The sequence below is a fragment of the Pseudopodoces humilis genome, chromosome 2 (assembly GCF_049639895.1).
Source record: "Pseudopodoces humilis isolate 2021_Gansu_Grassland_sample_001 chromosome 2, ASM4963989v1, whole genome shotgun sequence".
Lineage (NCBI taxonomy): Eukaryota > Metazoa > Chordata > Aves > Passeriformes > Paridae > Pseudopodoces > Pseudopodoces humilis.
In genome coordinates, this window is record NC_142201.1 from 13,023,037 (window position 1) to 13,043,336 (window position 20,300).

General features: G+C 38.1%; 1 protein-coding gene across 2 annotated transcripts in view; it reads left to right on the plus strand.

The window, feature by feature from the left end:
* The first annotated feature begins 5,317 nt into the window (after positions 1-5,317).
* Positions 5,318-20,300, plus strand: part of APOO (apolipoprotein O) — a 29,990-nt gene continuing 15,007 nt past the window's right edge. For both annotated transcript variants that reach the window (XM_005516696.3, XM_088051951.1), the window contains exons 1-6: positions 5,318-5,376; positions 9,201-9,308; positions 11,632-11,751; positions 14,337-14,391; positions 15,456-15,551; positions 17,472-17,563. In XM_005516696.3, the coding sequence (XP_005516753.1) occupies positions 5,368-5,376; positions 9,201-9,308; positions 11,632-11,751; positions 14,337-14,391; positions 15,456-15,551; positions 17,472-17,563 (480 nt within the window). In that variant the 5' untranslated portion in view covers positions 5,318-5,367. The remainder of the gene's footprint in view (positions 5,377-9,200; positions 9,309-11,631; positions 11,752-14,336; positions 14,392-15,455; positions 15,552-17,471; positions 17,564-20,300) is intronic.

A 20,300-nucleotide genomic window follows, 5' to 3' on the forward strand; every position in this document is an offset into this window, starting at 1 on the left:
AGCCCTTCTCCAGAGGGAATGGGGGATAGACATCAATAGTGTCACATTAGGAGAAGCAGCTGGGGAGAACTGTGTTAAACAGATAAGGGATCATTGGGAGAATCTGTCTAAATTACTGTTTTCATTCTTGTGAGAGAATGTGAGAGACCCCTGGAATGCTTCCTAAATGCACTTCAGGATTAAGCTTGTGTAAGGTTGGGCGTTGCTCCTTTGTGGCAAATGCTCCCGGAAAGGAAGCGGTAGTGGAAGGTGCCAGATATGGTGGGTTCTAATGAATATGAGGCAAAGGAATCCAAGGTGCAAACCCAGGCTGAACAAATGTGATGGTACCACAGAGCAAGGAACTGCAGAAGGACTTCCTGACTAAGGAGTGCTCTGCACAGAAGCCGGATTGTGTCCCAAAAAGGGCATTTTGCTTCCAGAAGGAATGTGTACCTTTAATTGAAAATTATTTGGTAGACCTAGAAACTCGTTTAGGTAAATAATGTACTACATTTAATGTACATGCATATTTATAAAGATACGTAAATCAACACATTTACAGGCAAATGAAGTAAAGCTGTTCACATCACCTTCCTAAGAAAATAGGGATTACTGTGAAACTAATTTTTAAGATAAAAAAAAATATCATGCACAAAATACATAAAGGCTGGCAAAAGATGCAGGACCTTTTGTCTTTTAATCTTAATTGATCTCCAGAATATATGCTGCGTAACTGAAATCTGAGGTGAATTTGAATTTTGAAAGGAGTTGGACTTTGTTGTGATGGGTACTTAAGGGCATCAAAAAGCTGTTTTGAGTTCTCACTGCTACTGGTAGCATGTTACCTGTGTTTGACTAGGCAATCCACACATCTCTGTTGGTGGTATCAACAACTTGTTGATAGAAGAATTATTCATTTTGACTGGAAGGAGCTGAAAAATGTGGAACCAGAGCTACTGGTGGCTGCAGTGAGAAGCCAAGGATTTGAATTAGGGAAGGAACATTTGGGTTTATTAACCATGGTAGTATCAAAGGTGAAATTGATGCAGTTGAATTACACTGGAGTTTCTGCATTATATATATGTCTCTCCTACCTGTCCCTTGTCTTATATTATAGAATCTTTATTTGGAAAGCACAGAGTGTATTTTGGATGCTGTCAAAATGTGACAAAGCTGGTGAGACAACAGGTGCTGAAATTCAAGTCCTGGTTTACCTCAAATGTGAATGCAGTAGACTTTGCTGCAGTTAAAGGTAGGTCAGTGGGAAAGCACAAACAGCTCTGCAATGGCATCTGTTCTCAACACCCAATTTACTTTCTGAATGTGTGACTTCAGACCTCATAGCTGCCAATAAAGTGCCTCTGACAAACGTCAAAAAACGACCCACCTTAACTATGAAAAGAAGAAGCATAAGGTAAGTTTCACTCCAAATAAGACAGTATCATTAAATACAAAAATCTGTTCAATTTCAGCTTATTTTTATTTAGGAAGTGAATAAAGTAGAAAGGATGAAGGAGTATTCTTATGGACATGCAAACTACTCCCCCTTCACAAACACATTGTGAAAATCTGTCACCGTGCACCCAAAAAAAGCCAGTTCAATTAGCTACCTAACAAATATGTGCTAAAAGTGACAGGAACCTGAGAAATTGATCATGGGCTTTGCAGACACGCCCAGCAAAGCTGTGTGCCTGACATGCCCCCTCCCACTATTCCTTGTGTGGGCATTTAGAGCACCAGGCTCACAGCATTGGGTGAAGCTGCTTAACAACTGAAGGTTAAGTTTACTGGAGCTCTTGTGGATGTGTATTTCATATTAACTATATATTTTTCAATGAACTTGAGGAGAGATCTGGCAAACAGCATTCTTTCCACTTAAAACACAAACAAAAAGCTCTAAGAGGTGGAATAGCAGTTTATTTTATAAAGGCATCAAAACCCAATTCTAAATAGCTTGGCAAAACAGTAGTGACAAGTCATGGTGTTTTAAAAAATAATCTGTTTTATTGAGAAAAGGTGCATGGAAAAACATGGGGGGTGTTGGGGTTGTTTGTTTGCTTTAATCTACAGGAAGATTTATCATGAAGGAGAACATCAAAGTAAACCAGCCTTCCAGAATTACAATGTTTTCCAGTGATCAGTTTGAGTAGGTAACTTCATTGGTATTTGATGGACAGATGTTACACACTCATATTTTAACATTAATGTGGAACAAATCAATTTTTCCTGCAATTATAAATCTGTGGCAAAGGACTGTAATTGTATTAATAGTAAAGGACTGATCTTATTTTCCTGACTCAAAAAATAAACTGTAAACAAGCAAAGTAATACAACAGTATGAAAGCTCAGACCATAATAGCTAAGGCAGAGGATTAGAGATCAAGTTTCTTAAATTGTATTTCTGCCTGTGTTGACATAGTTTATGAACTATGGCAGCATTTTTTTCTCTGAGCTGCAGTTTTCTGAAGGAAATGTGTCTTTTGCAAGTGTTTAGAAAAGCCAATTACCAAAGAAAGAGAAAAATACTGGCATGCAAAATCAAAGTGAGCTTTGCTAGAGGTTCTTACATTAGAAACAGCCAGGAGTCAATCATGCCAAACCTCTTTATTCTGTGGCCTCAGCAACAGAAACTTCAGCTCCTTTTTAAGCCTGTCTGACAGTGTTTTGGACTGCATAATCCATTATGGCATATATTATCCTTGTCCCAGGGAAATTTTGCAGGGATAACCTCCTCCAGCATAAGAGAAGAATACATCTACATGAAAACAATTACATTTGTATTGTTCTCTACAGAGATTTTCCCATTTATTTAAATTAGTCATATCAATAGTTTTAAAGATTAAATTCCACATTAACAAAAAAAGTCCACTGAAGATGCCTGAGCTAATAAAATTATTTGGATTAAAGTTTTTTTGAAACAACCATCTGTTCTTCAGATATTTATATCTGTGTTACGTAATTGTATTAATAATTGCTGTATAGCCACTACATATAAATTGATGACAAAAATACATATTTGTAACATATACACCATTTTATGTCCAAGAAAGAATTGGAATTTTTTTTACTGTTCATGTACCAAACTTAAAAAGATAGTGTATTCTTATGTCTGCCCCCTGCAAAAATTGAGGAACAGTTGATCCTACCCATGGCATGGGACTTAGCTTTGGTTGAGAACTAACCAGAGCAGGTGCCATTATTCACCTTGATGTCATCACTCTTCTTGTGGGCTTACCTGTAATTCTGAGCTTTGAAACATTTCCTTTCTCAAACTCCTTGAGAATTATTACTAAAATACATCAAGAAATGCAACTGCTTTGCAAACTACACCATCACTCCACATCCTGACAAAACCTCCACAAAATGCTGCTAAATCAGTTTTCCATAAACATTTGCCTCAGTCTGGCCGCTTATATTCTGTAAATGTAACTGATTGTGCAAAGCATGGTGCAACGGAGAAAGAGCACAATTAGTGTTCCTCACCGATTGGTCACTTAGGTACATTTTAGGTTTAACTCTTCCATGCTGAAATCTTTATAACCAAATCCATAAGAGAATATCAGTATTGTCTGTGGGTACTGGAGCTCATCTTGTGCCATTTGTTCATGGTATTTCTGCTGTCCTATTAATTTGCCTGTTAAGGAGCATTGCCCAGTTCTGCAATGCAATGGTTAAACTTCTTCCTTCTATAGCTGCTTCTGTTAGGTCTATAAAGAATCTGCAGTAAATAAATGTAGGAATTTTGAGAGGGAACATCAAAAATTATCATTGCAAAGAAAATCATACAAGGGTGCATACCTTGTCTGTCTTTCCACAGTACTGTTCCTGATGAACTGTTTGCTACCATGTTCTTCAGATGATTCCACCTTTTGCATTAAAATTCTTCTAATAAAATTTTCTTGTGCTAACACGCTGCTATTCATATTCTAAAATCAATATTAGATTTTTTCAAGAAACTATGTTTCTTGAACACCTCCAGGGATGGTGACTCTACCACCTCCCTGGGCGGTCTGTTCCAAGTCAATTTTCTGACAGAAATTTAGTACTCCTCATTTCTGATATTCATCTCCCACTGAGTTACAAGTCAGTCACTGTGGGATGTACACAAGGCCTTCCCTTGCTGCAGATGTGAGCAGAAAAAACTTGCACCTGTCCAACTCACTCAAGTGAGCTGGGAGATGCCGCAGGGGATGCAAAAAGTGTGAAAAAACTGAGAAAAGGGTGTTTAATTTTTTTTTTTTTTTTTTTTTTTTTTGTAATATAATGAGATTAGAAAGGCACAGAACCCTACCCATACATTTGCCCCATTGTGCTGGTTTTGGCTGGGGTAGAGTTAATTATCTAATTCTCTTCACATTGGCTGGTATGGGGCTGTGTACTGGATTAATGCTGAACACAGGGTTGATAATACAGAGATGTTTTTGTTATTGCTGAGCAGGGCTTACAGAGAGCCAAGGCTTTTTCTGCTTTTCATAGGGCCATGCTCTGTACGAGGGTCTGTTAGTGTGTGGGAGGAGATACATCTGGGACAGGTAATCTCAAGTGATGAAAGGGATATTCTGTCTTCAACACATGAGTAACAGAAACATTTCTGTATTATGTCATTATGCTGTATATGTTCAGCACTAGATACACAGCCCCTTACCAGCCTCTGTGAAGAGAATTAACTCTTCCCGAGCAAAACTGGCACACCCATCCAAATAACACTGGCAGTGAGACAGAAGAGCAATGAAGCTGGTGAAGGGTCTAGAGCACAAGTCCTCTGAGGGAGCTGGGGGTATTCAGCCAGGTGAAAAACAGGCTCAGGAGTGACTTTATCACTCTCTACAACTCCCTGACAGGAGGGTGCAGCCAGGTCTCTTCTGCCAGGCAGCCTGCGACACAGTCTTAAACTGTGGCAGGGAAGGTTTAGGTTGGACATTAGAATTAGGAAGAATTTCTTCACAGAAAGGGTGAGTCAACATTGGAATAGACTGCTGGTGGAGTCACCGTCACTAGAAGTGTTTAAGGAAAGACTGGACGTGGCACTCAGTGCCACGGTGTAGTTGACAAGGTGGTGCTCGGTCACAGGTTGGATTCGACGACCTCAGCGGTCTTTTCCAACCTAATTGATTCCGTGATCCTCTGACTGATCTCTGAACAGCCGAACCTTCTTTATAAAGGCTGCAGGGTAACACACCGAGCCATGCCGCGGTGCTGAGGGCTGGTGAGTAAGCTCAGGTCCCCGCAGCCCTGAGGCGCCGTTCCCGCATGGCGGATCACGCACGTTGGAGCCTCTCCGCCTCCCGAGCGGCGCCGGCGGCGGGCGGCCGCTGGGCGGGGCCACCCGCGTGACGTCACGCCGCGGTGACGCCGTCGCTCCGTCGCCGCGCGCCCGGCGCCGCCATGTTCAAGGTGAGGAAGGGTCCCCGTGCCCGGGCCGGGCCCGCGGCGCCGGCAGCGCCCGGGGCTCCCCCGCTCCGCCCGCGCCCTTCTGCCTTCTAACTCTTCGCAGGGTCTTGGTTCCACTCTCCTTGCAGCTGCTTAATCGCTCCTTCTAGCGCTTCAGAACCGCGTGCCCTCCGTATTGCATGAAAAGAGACACATTCCTTACTTAAAATTGCTTCTGGGGTACATCCGCGCAGCTGTGTTGCCGCAGAGTTTGGATTCGTGCGTGCAGATCCTATTCCTTCTTCACAGGAATTGTAAAGCTACTTCTTATTTTGAAATTGCTTCCAGCAGCGCGGAGCTCTGTTACCGCAGACTTTGGGTTCGTGCAGTTGTCGCTTGAAACTGTCAATTCGATCTTGAAAAGTCTCCCTTTTAGTGCGTTAAGGTTGTAAAGCACGGTCCGGCACTCGCTATCTCCAAGGTCTTTGATTAGAGCAGCCCCAGATCCCATCAGGCGAAAAGCAAGCGCTCTGTGCCGATCAGATCGTTGTTACGGCTGTTCGTTTAAAAAAAAAAATCACCAAAACTTGGTGATGCTCGATTCTTGGTATTCGTTTCCCTTGGTACCATTTTCTGTATGAAATATTGATAATATATCTAGATATCATTACACTGAGTATACTAAATACTAATATATAATTGAAACACAAGAAGTGCCAACTCAACATGAGGAAGAACTTCTTTATGTTGAGGGTAGCGGAGCACTGGAACAGCTGCCCAGGTCGTGGAGTCTTGCTGGAGACTTTCAAAGCCCACCTACCTGGACATGTTCCTGTGTCACCTGCTCCAGGTGACTGTGTCTTGGCAGGGAGGTTGGACTGAATGATGTCCAGAGGACTCTTCCAACCCTGGCAATTCTGAGAGTCTGTGATACTGACGTGCTGAGCCCTCATTTGCTCTGCTCTTGTCACAAATTCTTTTTTCTTTTTGTGCTTTCATGTTGGAATTCTGTGCTTGGAATCATTGAGAATTCCATAACTGAGGCTGAATTGTCCTTAGAGGGGTTATAGGTGAACCTGTGCTTTTAGGCACTATGCGTAATATTAGTACTTCTATACAGCCATTGAGGATTTAGGTGCTTCAGGCCAACCTGATGTTATGCCTCCAAGAGCCAAAGGGGAAGGTGGCTTTTTTTACAGGATATTTGTGCTGCAGGGACAGGAGTGTTGAAGAGTTCAGATTTTGGTTTTATGTTTTTATAGTTTGGGTTGAGAAATAGGAGGAAGAATAGAAAAAGAAGGAAAAAATGAAGTGGTTTCATACATTAGGACCAGTATCAGCCCTCTTAAAAGTATGCTTAAGCTTTTCCTATCTGGTGTCTAGATATTAAAGTTGAATTCTGGGCTAGAGAGGAGTAAATGTATATTTTTTGCTTAAAATAACTGCTGAGCATTACCAATGAAAAGAATGTCGGCTCTGCTTTTCTGATACTGAGTGGCTGTAAGTCTGGCATGCTGAAGGCACAGCTCAATCAGTCAAAATGTTTTACTAAAGCAGTTGTTTTAGTAGTATGTTGTTAGTATGGAATTCAAAAATGAGATTCTAAAGGGATTTTTGGAAACAAAAAGTACAGCAGTTGATCTTTCATATTCACAAATATTTCCATGGGTGTAAAATACAGTATTTCAGCAGCAGTTCTGTCTGTCCCATAAGGTAGCTGATGTAGGGGACCTTTGCAGTATGACTTGAACAGCACATTTAAGAAGAAATTCAACTTGCACTTTCAGAGGTCAGTTTCATTTTGTTAAAAAGTAAAACCAATGGAAAATGTCTGCAGTTCAATATCTCGATAATATACACAGTTGACATTTTCAGTCTGAGTAGTTCTGTGATCACTCAGAATGTTTTGTGAAACCCAGGTGCTTCCAGTCTTGTGCTCTGCTGTTTGTGTCTTTGTATAAAAATCTCAAATATTTAAAACATCTGGTTTTACTGTTTCTTCTGGTGACACTTAGCACCATTTACACTGTTTGAAAACATTTCAGAATGAAAATGCATTTAGATTTTTGCCTTTTCAGTGACAGGAGAATTTTGCAGTGAAAAAAGAAAAGATTGAGGAAATGAACTCTACAGCTATTAATGGTTGGTAGCATTTGTTTTTGTCCTGGCTAACGGAAGTATGTGAAAAGTGTTTAAGCAAACACTGTTAAAGATTATCCTTGTCTTTCCTTGGCTGTGAAACAGCTGATCCAGTCATTGTGGTGTTTCATTTTTAGTGCTTTAGTAATGAGTCCATAAATTCATACAAGGAAAAACTTCCATTTAAAGCAAGTTTTTCAATACCTTTTGACCCATCAGATCCCTTACGTCTTCCAGAAAAGCAATCCTGTGACCTACTTCTTGTGTGCTGTTTCTGTACACTTAAACGAACATTTTCAGGAAGTTTGACATCAAGAAATTTAAGCTGCAAATGCTTGACTGCCTACAATAAGCTGATTTGGTCTGGATAATTTTAAAGCTATTTTTAACAGTTCTGCAGCAGACAGAGCAATTGTGTCGTGGCTGGGCCGGTTACCACCATCACAGCACAAAGGATGTGTGGTTTGACCTCGGCTTCAGTCTCACAAGCAGCTAGGTCAATGCAACAGACCCTACTGCTTGTGAAAAGGAAGAGGCCTTGCTGCCTTCTCCTTCCTCATCCCCTGTCCCCTGGCCCACATAGTTCCTCTGGTCTTTGTCAAGCTGTTTCATGGAAGGGTTCAGTTTGTGAAGCCCGCACAAAGCTCTCCACTTCTCTTTCAGGATTAATCTTTTGCCAAATTGGCGAGGTGAATTGCCTCACGGTGGAAGCATCCGGCCACTAAAGCTAGGGCAAGGTGAGCAGCAGGACTTCTGGGAGCCAGTGCTGGAGAGGAGCCAGATGTCTCCAGTTTGGTGTTAGATCCACAAAACACAGGCTATTGTAACTGCACATTTCCCTGAGCAGTAACAAGACTATGAGGCACTGAAAGCTTTCCCATTTCAACTGACATTTCTGGAGTTATGCTTTGCTGTTAATAAAGGTGTGCATTTGCTGGAAAATGCTCTCTGGGCATTCTTGATTTACTGTGCAGCTAGGATTTTTTTTCTTCTGTTTTTTAAGGTGAAGCAGACTTTCCCATTAAGAGATTCAGTTAGCATAGGTCCTGAGTATTGGAAGAATTATATCCATCTTACTCATGGTGGTTGTGTTGTGCGATTGGATTGAATTTAAAGTATTCAAAAAACAGTAAAGTAATTCATGTTTCTCACAGAAAAGTAGGAGGCATTCCTAATATTCTTAGAAAGTATTGATTTTGTTCTGGTATTTATAGCTGTAGGTCTCATTGTTTTCCTAAATCTAGATGCCGATATTAAATAGAAGTAAAACACTGAGCTTCTTGGTATTAACTATGGAAAAATTGAGATATTATGGTCATTCACAAAGTTGTTCAAAATATTATATAATCTTGATATTTAAACTGAGAAAGTTAATTCAAAAATTATTTTAAATGAGAGAAAACAAGATTTTTTTTTTAGATGAAAACTCAAAAAAAATTTTTGAGATGAGATTAGCATTTATTTCTACTACCTCCTTTAGCTTTAGGCTTTTCCAATTACCATTTGAGTGATTTAGATGTTACCATTTGAGTGTCTGAGAGCATTAGGTTGTGTACTGCTGGCCCTTCTTTCTCCTAATTTCCAAGCATGTTAATATATCACTTTTTACCATGTAGAGGGACATAAACGTTGTCTACCTGGATGTGTTCAAACACATTGCCATTTTGTTTGCACACAATGATGTCTGTGTCTTCCTATAATGTTTCCAGGTAATTCGGCTGGGGGCCACCCCTGTAAGCCTGAGCTTGCTCTCTGTCCAGGTTTATGCTGCTTCTTCAGAGAAGACTTCCAAAAAGGAGTTGCTGAAAATTGAGGAGGTAAGTGTGGTTAGAGTCTTAGTGCTCTTCTATCTAAATAATCCTGAAAACATTGTGTTTCAATGTATGAAAGCATTTAGGTACATCTTGTCACCTTTTGTATTCATGCCTTTAAATTTGCTTCTCAGTTTTCCACAACAGAGACATCTATATCATTTTGCTTTTACCTGGGTATTGCATCTGATGTTCTTCATTTGATAGTGCCAGGCTTGCTTGTGTGTAAGATCTTTTTCCTACATTAAAGCCTCCTATTCTTCATTCAGAAATTAGATTTTCATGTTTGTTAGATTTACTTATGGTTGTATTTCAGATCCCCAGGAATATTTTCTTTGCTTTTTATCCAGATAATTCCACTTACTTTTTACTGTAAGTACTGTTGATATATTCTAATAAAAATTCACTTATGTTCTCCACTAAAACAGCAAATCAAAATGTTTTATTTCTAAAAGTATTTGCTTTTTTATGGTCAAAATTCTTGTCTGGCAATACTTTAAATCCACCATAGTAGCCTACAGAATGTTATCAGTTTTCCTTTCTTCACAGTATTCAGACCTAAACAACAACAAATACAATAAATAGTGGTAATAAATACCTGTTACATTTTCATTTAAGATATTACAAATGTCTCAGTTATAAGTAGAGCCTTAAAATACTCTGGCAAACTGTAGGCTTGCCAGCATTGTTGCACAGGCTTTTAAAAATCTCCAATACTAAAAAAAATTAAAAGAAGTAATTAATAACTAAATCTAGCTTTATGTGCATGACAGCATGCAGTTGTGTAAAAATTTTGAGTACTTCAACCCAAGCTGAAGTGTTGTACCATAAGCACTGGAGCTAAATGAGACTTGTGTTTGTGCATACTTAGGTGTTAGGCTGGGCAGTTCCCATGTACAGAGTGAGAGGAACTGTAGTTGCAGTGGGCTCCAGGACCTCCCTGGCCCAGGAGCCTCAGCCTGGGCCATCGCGTGCCCAGCCTCCACCAGCCTGAGTCAGTCCTCAGGCAGCAGCGTGGAGTTCATGTGAGCTGAGTAATGGGCTTGCCATCAACTCCAGCACAGCAGAATGTGCAAGCCATGGAGTTTTGGCTGCCTTTCTTGCCATTCACAGAGTGTTAGTTTGGATCTCTACTGTGTCAGCTGTCTAGTTTCATAAAATACATGGGAATTTCCTTATCTCCAAGGCTTCTGTTCCTGTGCCAGGCATTGCTGTTAGGTTGTCCAGAAGGATCAAAGTTCGGCTTGTGCCTGTGATTGCCAGGGGTGACCAGGTTTCCCAGGGAAGCGAGGCTGAAAATCCTTATCTTTCAAAGTATTATGGGAAATCCAGCTCAAGTTACCAAATTATTGGATAAATTTGATGTAATTTTATATTATGTTATGGTTAACATCTTTTTTGTTTATGACAGAGAGACGGTCCTTTTCCAGCTGATCGTGATAACAGAGCTAGCTACATTTTAATGCATCAATATTGCAATCATCAGTTTATAATAAACTACTAAATGGAGTATAAATATGATGTAAAACGTAAGCTCTTTATACTAAACATCTGTGTAGTATATAAACTACTAGAAATTTTAATAGGTTTTGTTTTGATCTGAGCTTTGCTGTTCATTTTCAACAGTACAAACTTAGGTCTTTTTTTTTTTTTTTAATGGAATACAGTTTCAAATATGCTTAGGTAGTTGTAGTAAATGTTGTGATTCTAAATCCTAAACAGGGTGGTTTAGCATTTATTATGTGAAGATGCCCATTGCTTGTTACAGTTCCTCTTTGCTCAGTGACAGGGTTCCATTAATGCTGTCAGTTGCTGATGTGGTTAATGACCAGAGGTTGGGATGTTGTACCATTTTCCTGCTCAGTAACAAACAGGCACATTTGTATTGGATGTTTCCTTTGCTAGAAGCTGCTTAGGCTCTTTAATGATGGCCTGTGCAAATATAGAAAATGATTGATTGTGATTTCTAGTACATTCAGTATGTTAACTGGGAACCAGAAGTGCTGATTAAGGTGAGAAACATTTTTCACAATTATGTTGTGTGTTCTTATTAAACTAGTTTAATATTAATTTATAACTTGTGACTTGGATCATATAGCAGCTATGAATGAATTGTATAGCAGTTAGAAGTCATCTTCATCATAATTATGTGCTGTATAATTAAACTTTGCTCATAATGGTTGTCTCAGAGCTGTGTGAGTTTTTGTTATGCATTGTTTATGTAGTAAGCACAGAGTTAGGTGTTCTCTGCTTAGACTGTTTTTACCCTGAACACCTACTTGCACAATTGCACCTTTGTTTTTAACATCTTGTTTGCTAATATTCACAGCTGTCACTGTACTCCTCCCCAGCTCGTGAGACTAAATATGTGGAGAATCCCAAAACTGACTTGGAAGAGGGGGTTTCCCGTTTACGGCATGTTATGGAGCCATATACAGCCTGGTGTCAGGTATAATGGTTTGTATTGCAGCAGGTGGTGGTTCAAGGATATAGCCCCGGCTGGGGTTGTGGTTTGTTTTTTCTGAGTTGGAATTAACAGGCAGCAGCAAAGTAAAAGTTGATAGCTGTACAAGCATTTTCTAAAAATGTGGCATCACTAAAGGTTTTCTGCATTGCTTAAAATTTTCCACAATTCAGGTCATAATGTTTACCCCCTTCTCACACAGAACTAGTTGTGTCTTTATACTAATTTGCTGAACTAACCCTGGATTTAGGGTTTCTTCTTCCAAAAGAATTAAAATTAACTAAAGCATAGAATTGTTTACTGAAGTGTACTTTAGGCTTAAATATACCTACAGATATCTGGATTTGGCACTGTTCTGTGGCTGAGGAAGATAGGTATTTGCAGTTTTCATGCTCAAGGAGGCCTTAAATTATCAAGCAGTGTGTTTTGGAGCAGCAAAACCAAGTTGCCCTTGCTGCAACTGTGATAAAGTACAACTTAGCAAAAAATAAATCAGTATTTGCTGAACTGGAATGTTGAGGGAAGGAATGCAGCTCTCTGGAAGAAAGACAATCCCAGGCCACTAAGTAGTGGTAAACCCAATCCCCAGACCTTTCCCCTAAAACTTTCTGATATCTATTTTATTAGGTAGTATGTTTAGAGTAAATAGTCATTAAATACAAAAATAGGCTCTGGAGCAGAGAGAAAAAACAAGATTTTTGTAATCTAGGCCTAAATTGTTGGTATCAGATTGCAAAGCCCCAGGATAGCTTTCTTGCTCTTTCCTGCCCAGGAAATGTTGAGGCTTTTGAAGTGAAGGCATCCTTGCACTGTGGTTGTCTCTTGGAAACTGTAGGCGATTCTCTGCTTTGCCCTCTGCCTGTAGTGAATCCCCTTAAGCTGCTAGCTGTTTGCCCAGCTCTCCATTGAAAGCCAAGCCAAGCGTTTGGATCAGAGTGTCCTTTCTGCCTGGAAGTTCTGTGTGGTGCTACCTTTAACAGGACTGAAACATTTTTCCAGTGTTACTCAGTCTAGTGTTTCTGAAGTGCCATCAGCAGGAGCACTGGCTGCAGCTTGGAAGGGAAAGGGGGGTTTTCCACAGGGTCGTCAGAGCTCTGGCCTCCTGAACACATGTGTGTTATTTGGTTGCCTGTGGTAACCCTAACTGGGGAGTGAGATTGGAGAGGAGGTTAGCCTTTAACCCTGCTTGATGTCTCACTGTTGTCATCCTATTTATTTTTTTTTTTTTTTTGTCTGTCTGGTGATCATTAACATAAGATGTGCTCTTCTGCTCACACACAACAAGCCATTTCCTGGCAGTGGTTTACTGACTCATTTTATGAAGCAGGCATGTAACCTTTATGGGTTTGGGGCAATCTTGCTTAACTGTAGTCAGAGGCAACTTTGGTTTTATACCCCCTGCCCATCTCTGCTATGTTGAAGAAAATAATATTTAGGTGTGTCTCAGTTGTCTTTAAAATCAAAGAGATAATCAGAATGAAATAGGTTTGTATATCCATTTTACTTTTCCAAAATCGCTAAACTGTAGTGGAAATGCAGCTCAAAACTCAGATGTAGAAATGAGCCAGTTATATTTCAGTTGTGGCAGAAGATCAGACTTAGTCTCTGGGGTCTTCAGAGCAGGTTCTTCTTAAATTAACTTTCAGTAAGACCAACATGCATTTAAAGTTATGTTGTGTGTCACATGCTAACACTTTTTTATTTTCATGAGAGATAGATTTCTAAAGTTCTAAAGATATACCCATACAGTATCCTAAATAAATGCTTTCACTTCTGCCCAGATGCAGCTCAGGTAGAATTGCAAGACTATTCTCTGCTTTAGCTTTGGGTATATATGTTCTTGAATTTTCCCCCTAATTTATAGACAGCTTTACATCATCTCTCTGAAGCATTATTAGTGTAAATAACAATTATCAGGGTTCTTTTTATTGAGGGGGTTTTTTTTCTATTTTGATAAAAAGGCAATCTGCATTCTTTTACTTCCTGTATATTTTCAGTCTGAAAAAAATCTAGAACTGTTCTGTGGAGTTGGTGCAGTGTCACTGATTTACTTTGGACATCTAATTTTCCAAGTCACTTCAAAATGCAGTCTTGTTAGCCTAAGACAGTCTTCTGGGAAATGGAATTTATCACCTTGCAGAATGAGTCACATACCCCTGCAAAGTGTGAGGAAGGAGTTCATTGTAGTATTGTACTTCTTTGCATCACCTCAAGTGTTTTTGCAGTACCTGCATACACTGAGAAACCCAAGATAATTCTGAGTTTCAGTTGCCTGATTTCAATAAAATATTGAGATTGATGTCTGTATTACAAAGTATTATCTGTATTTGTCCAAAGACCACTTTGAGAAAAATCTGTAAGTTATGCTAAATGTAACATTGAGCAAGCACAGCCCTGTAAGTGAAGGGTGGAAGTGGGAATTAAAGTAAGTTATTTTAGGGACCCATCACTTCTTTCTTCCTTGTTTTTGGTTTTTTATTTTCTCCTTTCTTTGTGAGGTCCATTACAGTCTATTAGTCAATATTTTACTTACTTGATATCTATTTACCCTTGTTCTCTTTTTTTTTTAGGATCTTTATGCCAAAGCTATGCCCAAGTTAGAAAAAGCTGTTGAGCATGGTAGAGGTAAATCAGCTTAGTTTTCTTAACTAGCAGTTTAAAATGCAGGACTGTACTATATCTTCAATTTAAAGGGAATTCCATTAAGCATCATTGTATGTATAATTTCTAGTGCATTTATGACTATTTTATTTCTACTGTGTATCTGTTTGAATTTCCTTTGTGGGTCACTTATGACACTACATTTCTAAACAATTAAAATCTGAGACCAGCATTTATGTTTCTCAATGTCACTAAAAATTAGTTATGAGAGAAGGAGAGAAGGGGGAAAACCCTCACAATTTATTCCCAGCTGGCAATATTTGCATGACCTAGCTTAGTAGCTGAAACCTCCTGTAAAGTTTATTACTTGTTGCAAGCATTAGGTGTTTTGTTTGTAATGTTTAGCTGTTTCATTTTGCTTTGTGTCTATGGATCTTCTAAAAATTTTGAATTAATCCAAAATAATTTAAATTTGTTTTCATTTTTGTGAGCATACTTTCATACTGAGGCTTACCAGGACTGAGCATGGATTCTGTGTAGAGCTCATTTCAGATACTGCACCTCTTTTTTTTTTTTAAACTTAATGGTTTCAGTCTTTTGAACTTGTTAGCATGGAAGACTTTACATAGTTTTCCATTCCCCCACCAGACTCCCATCATAGAGTAAACTTTGCTTCTGCTGTGTCTTTCCATTGTTTTGTGATTTTTTTTTGTACAGTATTTTACTGAAACTAGTTCTTGTTAATGTGTAACTGTAAAATTCCATTTTGCAAAGGTTTTTATCACTAACTTGCAAAAGATATGATTGAGATGCAAAAGAGCAAAACAAAACAGATGGCCCAGGAGCAAAGGCAAAGCTCCTATGAAAGTTGGTGAATACAATACAATATTCAGTTTCATTCATGTGTCACTAGAGAAGATCTCAAAGGCTTTGAATTTTTTGCCAGCATATCTAAAATGCGCATGATAGTTAAATGTGTTTTGATAACTCTTTGTGTTTTGTAACAATTGCCAGCGAGTATTGACAATTCCTTATCACAAAAACACTTTCACATTACATTAAAGCACTTTGTTCTGGCTTCTTTTCAGAGGGCTATGAATTTCTCCAAAAACCCCCTGCTGGATTTTATCCAAGACTTGGTGTGATAAGTTTTGCTGGAATTATTGGATTGTTTCTTGCTAGAGGTAAGTGGGAACCATTTGAACTGGTTATGTTATGATTTTGAATAAGTAATTTTTTGTGGGTTTTAGGGTACTGATTTTTAATTGTGACAAGGGGATCTGAATTAACTGTACATGTGTGTTTCTACATTGTTCCTCTAGTTATAAAGAAACTTCAGGGAAAATACGTTTAATAATCAACAGTTATTTTTTTATCATTGCTGTATTTGTTACTAAAATCTAGTCTTCCATATTTCCCAGAAGTATCTTAGTAGAGCAGAAATGGCAAAGGACTGGTTTGGTGTCTTTTAGCCTAAAAATATTTTTGATTACTGAAGTTCTTGATCACTTAAGTTACTGTAGAAAACAACAGAGGAATGAATTATGGTAAAATACAGATGTTCCTAAACTATGTATCCAATTAGGTATATATTTGAGTTTTTTCAAAGTATTGTGTGTCCACATGCAGAGCTTCTGCAGATGGTGATTCAGCAAATAGACTTGTGAACTCTGGATGTATTATAAATACCTGCACATTTTGTACTATGAAAAACGACACAGTTAATTTCATCACACTTATTGAAGAAATGTTCATACTTTCATAAAAAGAAGCATTAGTCTAAGAAATGTTAAGTGTGAAGAAGTATTTTGTGCTTAAGTTGGGTTATCCTTAATGCAGTGAAATGTAGGTGACAGAACATGGTTTGGACAAGAAATAAACCTTGATAGGCCTAAAGGAGTTGAACTGGAAGTGTGTGCTTGGCTGTGTAGAAATTAGAAGTGCATCTCAAAATATTTAATTTTCCAGTGAAGCTGGTGAAAGCAGTACTTCACTTTTTCCTAGTGTACTTTTTTTAATGAAATCAAGGTAACTTCCCTGTTTGAAGTTCTTTTTCTTCAGATTCCCATTTCTCAAGTAGTGTGATCATTAATGAGATCAGCTTCCATCATTTATGACTCTAGCAAAGTGAGGGGAGAAGGGGAAGTGCAATCTTGGGACTGGAATTGAAAGATTAGAGGATCCTAAGTTTAATAAAAAGGAAAATACCTCATGCTAAAAATGTTAAAGTTGTGAATCTTTTAGGATGGGAACCATAATTTTAAAACTTTTTTTTTTTTTCTGGTGATAGTTAAAAATATGACTCTTATTTACAGAAAGTATTCAGACCATAAAAAGAAGTGCCCCTTAATTTTGATGCTACCAAAAGTCCTCTTTATTTTATTCCTCCTCCCTTGGTCTTTGTCTTGGTCTCTGTGTGCCCTCTTGGAAGGTACAAATAAAATCCTTCAGGTCTAATGATAACACTTGAATATGCACAGCTGCTCACTAAGTAGAGAATATGGTATTCTGAGTTTAATCATGTGAATATTGTGCAGTCATTCAGCTTGGTTTAAAATGTCATTAGAGATAATTAGTTTTAACTCATGTTGCAGTTGGAGCGATGCACTTCACTCGTAAGAGAGCAGCAGCAATGTGTTTATTGATATAAAGCAATGATTTGAAAGGATTTGATGGCAAGGCACACTTGATCAGTTACTGCATAGAGGACAGGGTCAGACAGACCTGTCTGGGGAGGATCCTCCTCTCCAGTCACAGGATTCAGAGACAACCTCCTTCCTATCTAGACTTCTACTCAGAGGAGCCTAGATGTGTCCAATCCTAGGCCCAAACTCGGTCAGCAGTTTATGTCCAAAGGATTTTATGTGCACAGTTAATCTAAGATAAGATCTTAGTGAAGCTTACAAAGTTTAGCAAACTATTAGGGGGCCCCTGCTAATCAGAGTGATTATGTTTCTTAAGAAACTGGTAGGATGGAAGAGAAAATATACTAAAATGTATTTAAGAAAACTGTTTATAAATAAAATATTAGGGCCATTCATCTGACTTGGTTAACATATACTCTAACAATGGTTTGTGGTTTTTGATTTTTTGTTACAAAACAGGCTCAAAAATAAAGAAATTGGTGTATCCTGTAGCTCTGATGGGTATTGGTACCTCCATGTATTACCCTCAGCAGGCGGCTGCTATTGCAAAGGTCAGTGATGATACCTTTCTTTGGAGAAATGTCTTTTATTTTGATTGTTGCATCCTAGCTTCATATTAACTGGTTATCTGTGTTTTAAAGCCACATCAGTGGCATTTAACAAAATTATGGTTATTTTGTCAAAGCAGATGCAGTCTGGGCTGGAAGATAATCAGACATGTTCCTTTTATTGACATTTTTTTTCTAACATCTGCAGTAGTGTCTTCAGTTACACAAACATAATTTTCTTTCAGAATCCCTAACCTCATGTAATGCTAAATTAACATAAATATGGTGAGTACAGTTTGTGTGTTTACGTACAATACTAAGGAAACATGAAATACCTTGTGAGTAAATGAAAGCAGTATTTGAAAGAAAAAAAAGAGTTCATATAGACGAGTCATCATAACATTTTGAGATAAATGTTATTACATTTTCTGCTTTTTTTTTGTTTGGGGCTTTAAGAAAGCATGCATATTCTGGAACGGGGTATAAATTCTGCTGCAAACTTACTGGATACCTTCCCTATTTATGGGGAAGTTTGTTGTTTCAGGCACACAAGAAGTGTGTTAACTTGCAGTTGCTTAAATGAGTTTCCTGTGAGAGAAAGAACTGAAGGGACCACGGGATTGCTTACCGCCTTTACTGATGTTAGATCATGTGCCTTACTGTCCACACTTAGTGGTACTGGCAGATATTCTTAGTTCTCCACCACACTGTGTTTCAAATCCAGCTTTTAACCACTCAGTGCACATACTCGCATCTTTCATGAAATTCTTTATATTTCAGCCTTTGGTAAATTTGCTGTCTAACTACTGGCCACTTATGAATGACCCTAAGATGAGAATGGTAATATGATATTCTCAAGAACGTGGAATGTTCTTTGAAAACTGAAAGGTCATTGACTTAGGGAAAGTGAAAACTGCTGATCTTGAACTCTGCCATCATGGTGGTATTCTGATTTTTGATGGAATCTTTTTTTACTGCTTCCAGGATTCAGATGCTCTAAATACAGATAATTCTGTTGATTTATTCTCAGAGGGTGAAAAATATGCAAGTGGCAGGAAAAAAGCCCATAAAAATTTAAGAAGCTTAGACATTTCTGTTGGAAACTGTGTATTAAAATTCTACTTGCCTTCTGAACAGTGAAGTGGGAAGTGATTGAATGCCATTCAAACTGATGTTACTGTTTTTAAAGAAGCTCAGCTCAGGCTTAACTATAGATTTGGTGTTAACAGCTTCACAATACTTTGTTTATTTTATGAGAACTTTGAAGTGCATGATTGGTCTTTGATTAATTCACAGTTCTTAGTTTGACTGTAACGAAAAACCTGACAGGAGATTGGGATGGGTTTAGCTTTGTTGACTTGGTGAGGACAGTAGACGTATGAATTTGGAAACTTCTGTGGGGAGAGTAATATCCTAGATACTGTTTTGGTTCCTCTAATCTTATCTTGTTACTTTCTTTTCTTAAAAAAGCAAAGTTTTAAGCATATCATATCTTACCATCCATAATTTTTAGGCTTTAATCTGAAATTAGAAACACTTTCCTCTCTATTAATTATTTTTAAATGTTTCATAAGCCTTTCAAAAAGTGTAGACCTAGAAAGGAATGCCTGCAGTACAAAGCTCACTTGCCAAGTTAATGAAACAATATAGAAAATACTCTGGAACATAAATTTAAATTATTTTATTTTAATACTATGTTCTTTTTATTTTTCTTCCACACTTAAGTACTTCATCACTGCTTTTTCTTTTACAGTTCTATAGTTCCCTTCACTGGGTGTTATGTTGCTTTTGGTTTTTTTAATTTGGGGAGGGGAGGTTTGTTTCTGTCTCACTTGTATTTAAGACTTTCTAATGGAGAGTTGGAAATAAACACAGCAGAATTTGTGATTGTATTTGTAGCTGAGGTCCAACACTATTAATCTGGAAGTAAAAATTTTTATTTCATTAAAATGTATGAATTCCTAAGTGAAGTTGTAGCAACAGAGTTCATCATTGATAGTTTTCAGACAAAAATGATCTAACTGAAGATGGAAGACATTTATTGACTATTGGTTTTTTCCCTGGTTTAGTAAAATAATCTAATAAATAAGAGATCACAAATTCTAATAAATCACAAATTTGTAAGGGATTTATTTTCTCACTGCCAGTATTACTATATTTTTAATAACTTTCAACAGAAGGTCAGACTGTATATATAGTAGGGGAACTGAATTTAATGCTAAAGCTTCTTTTATTTTGGTGGAACCCTATTTAGTGTTTGGAAATGGTATTGCTTTCCAGCTAATCATAATATACTCAAAATACTTTACATTTACTGTGGCTCATCTTCCATCTGGAAAGAACTTTCCATTATGTAGTTATTTAAATCACACTAACATTAGAATTAAATTTTGTCCTTTGTTATTAGAACCTTTCAAATTTACTGAAATACTGTATGTTATGCTTTCATTCTTCTTGAAAGAAAAAAAGCTTCCTGATGTGCCAGTTTTGTTGGTTTGACAGAAAATCACATTACGTCTGTCTTTTGAACCTATATCTTGTCCCTTGCTCAGTTCAGTCTGTAAGGCATAAACAGCTGTGCTGGCACAGCTGAGAGCAGGATTTCAGGAGCTGTTTGTTGGAAAGCAGGAGTCAGGGTCACTTGATCCATGTTCACTGACGAATGCTCGTGAAATGGCACTGACTGCTTTGTCAATAGTGTAAATGTAGAAAAACCAGTGGATTCTCAGTTTAGTTTCTA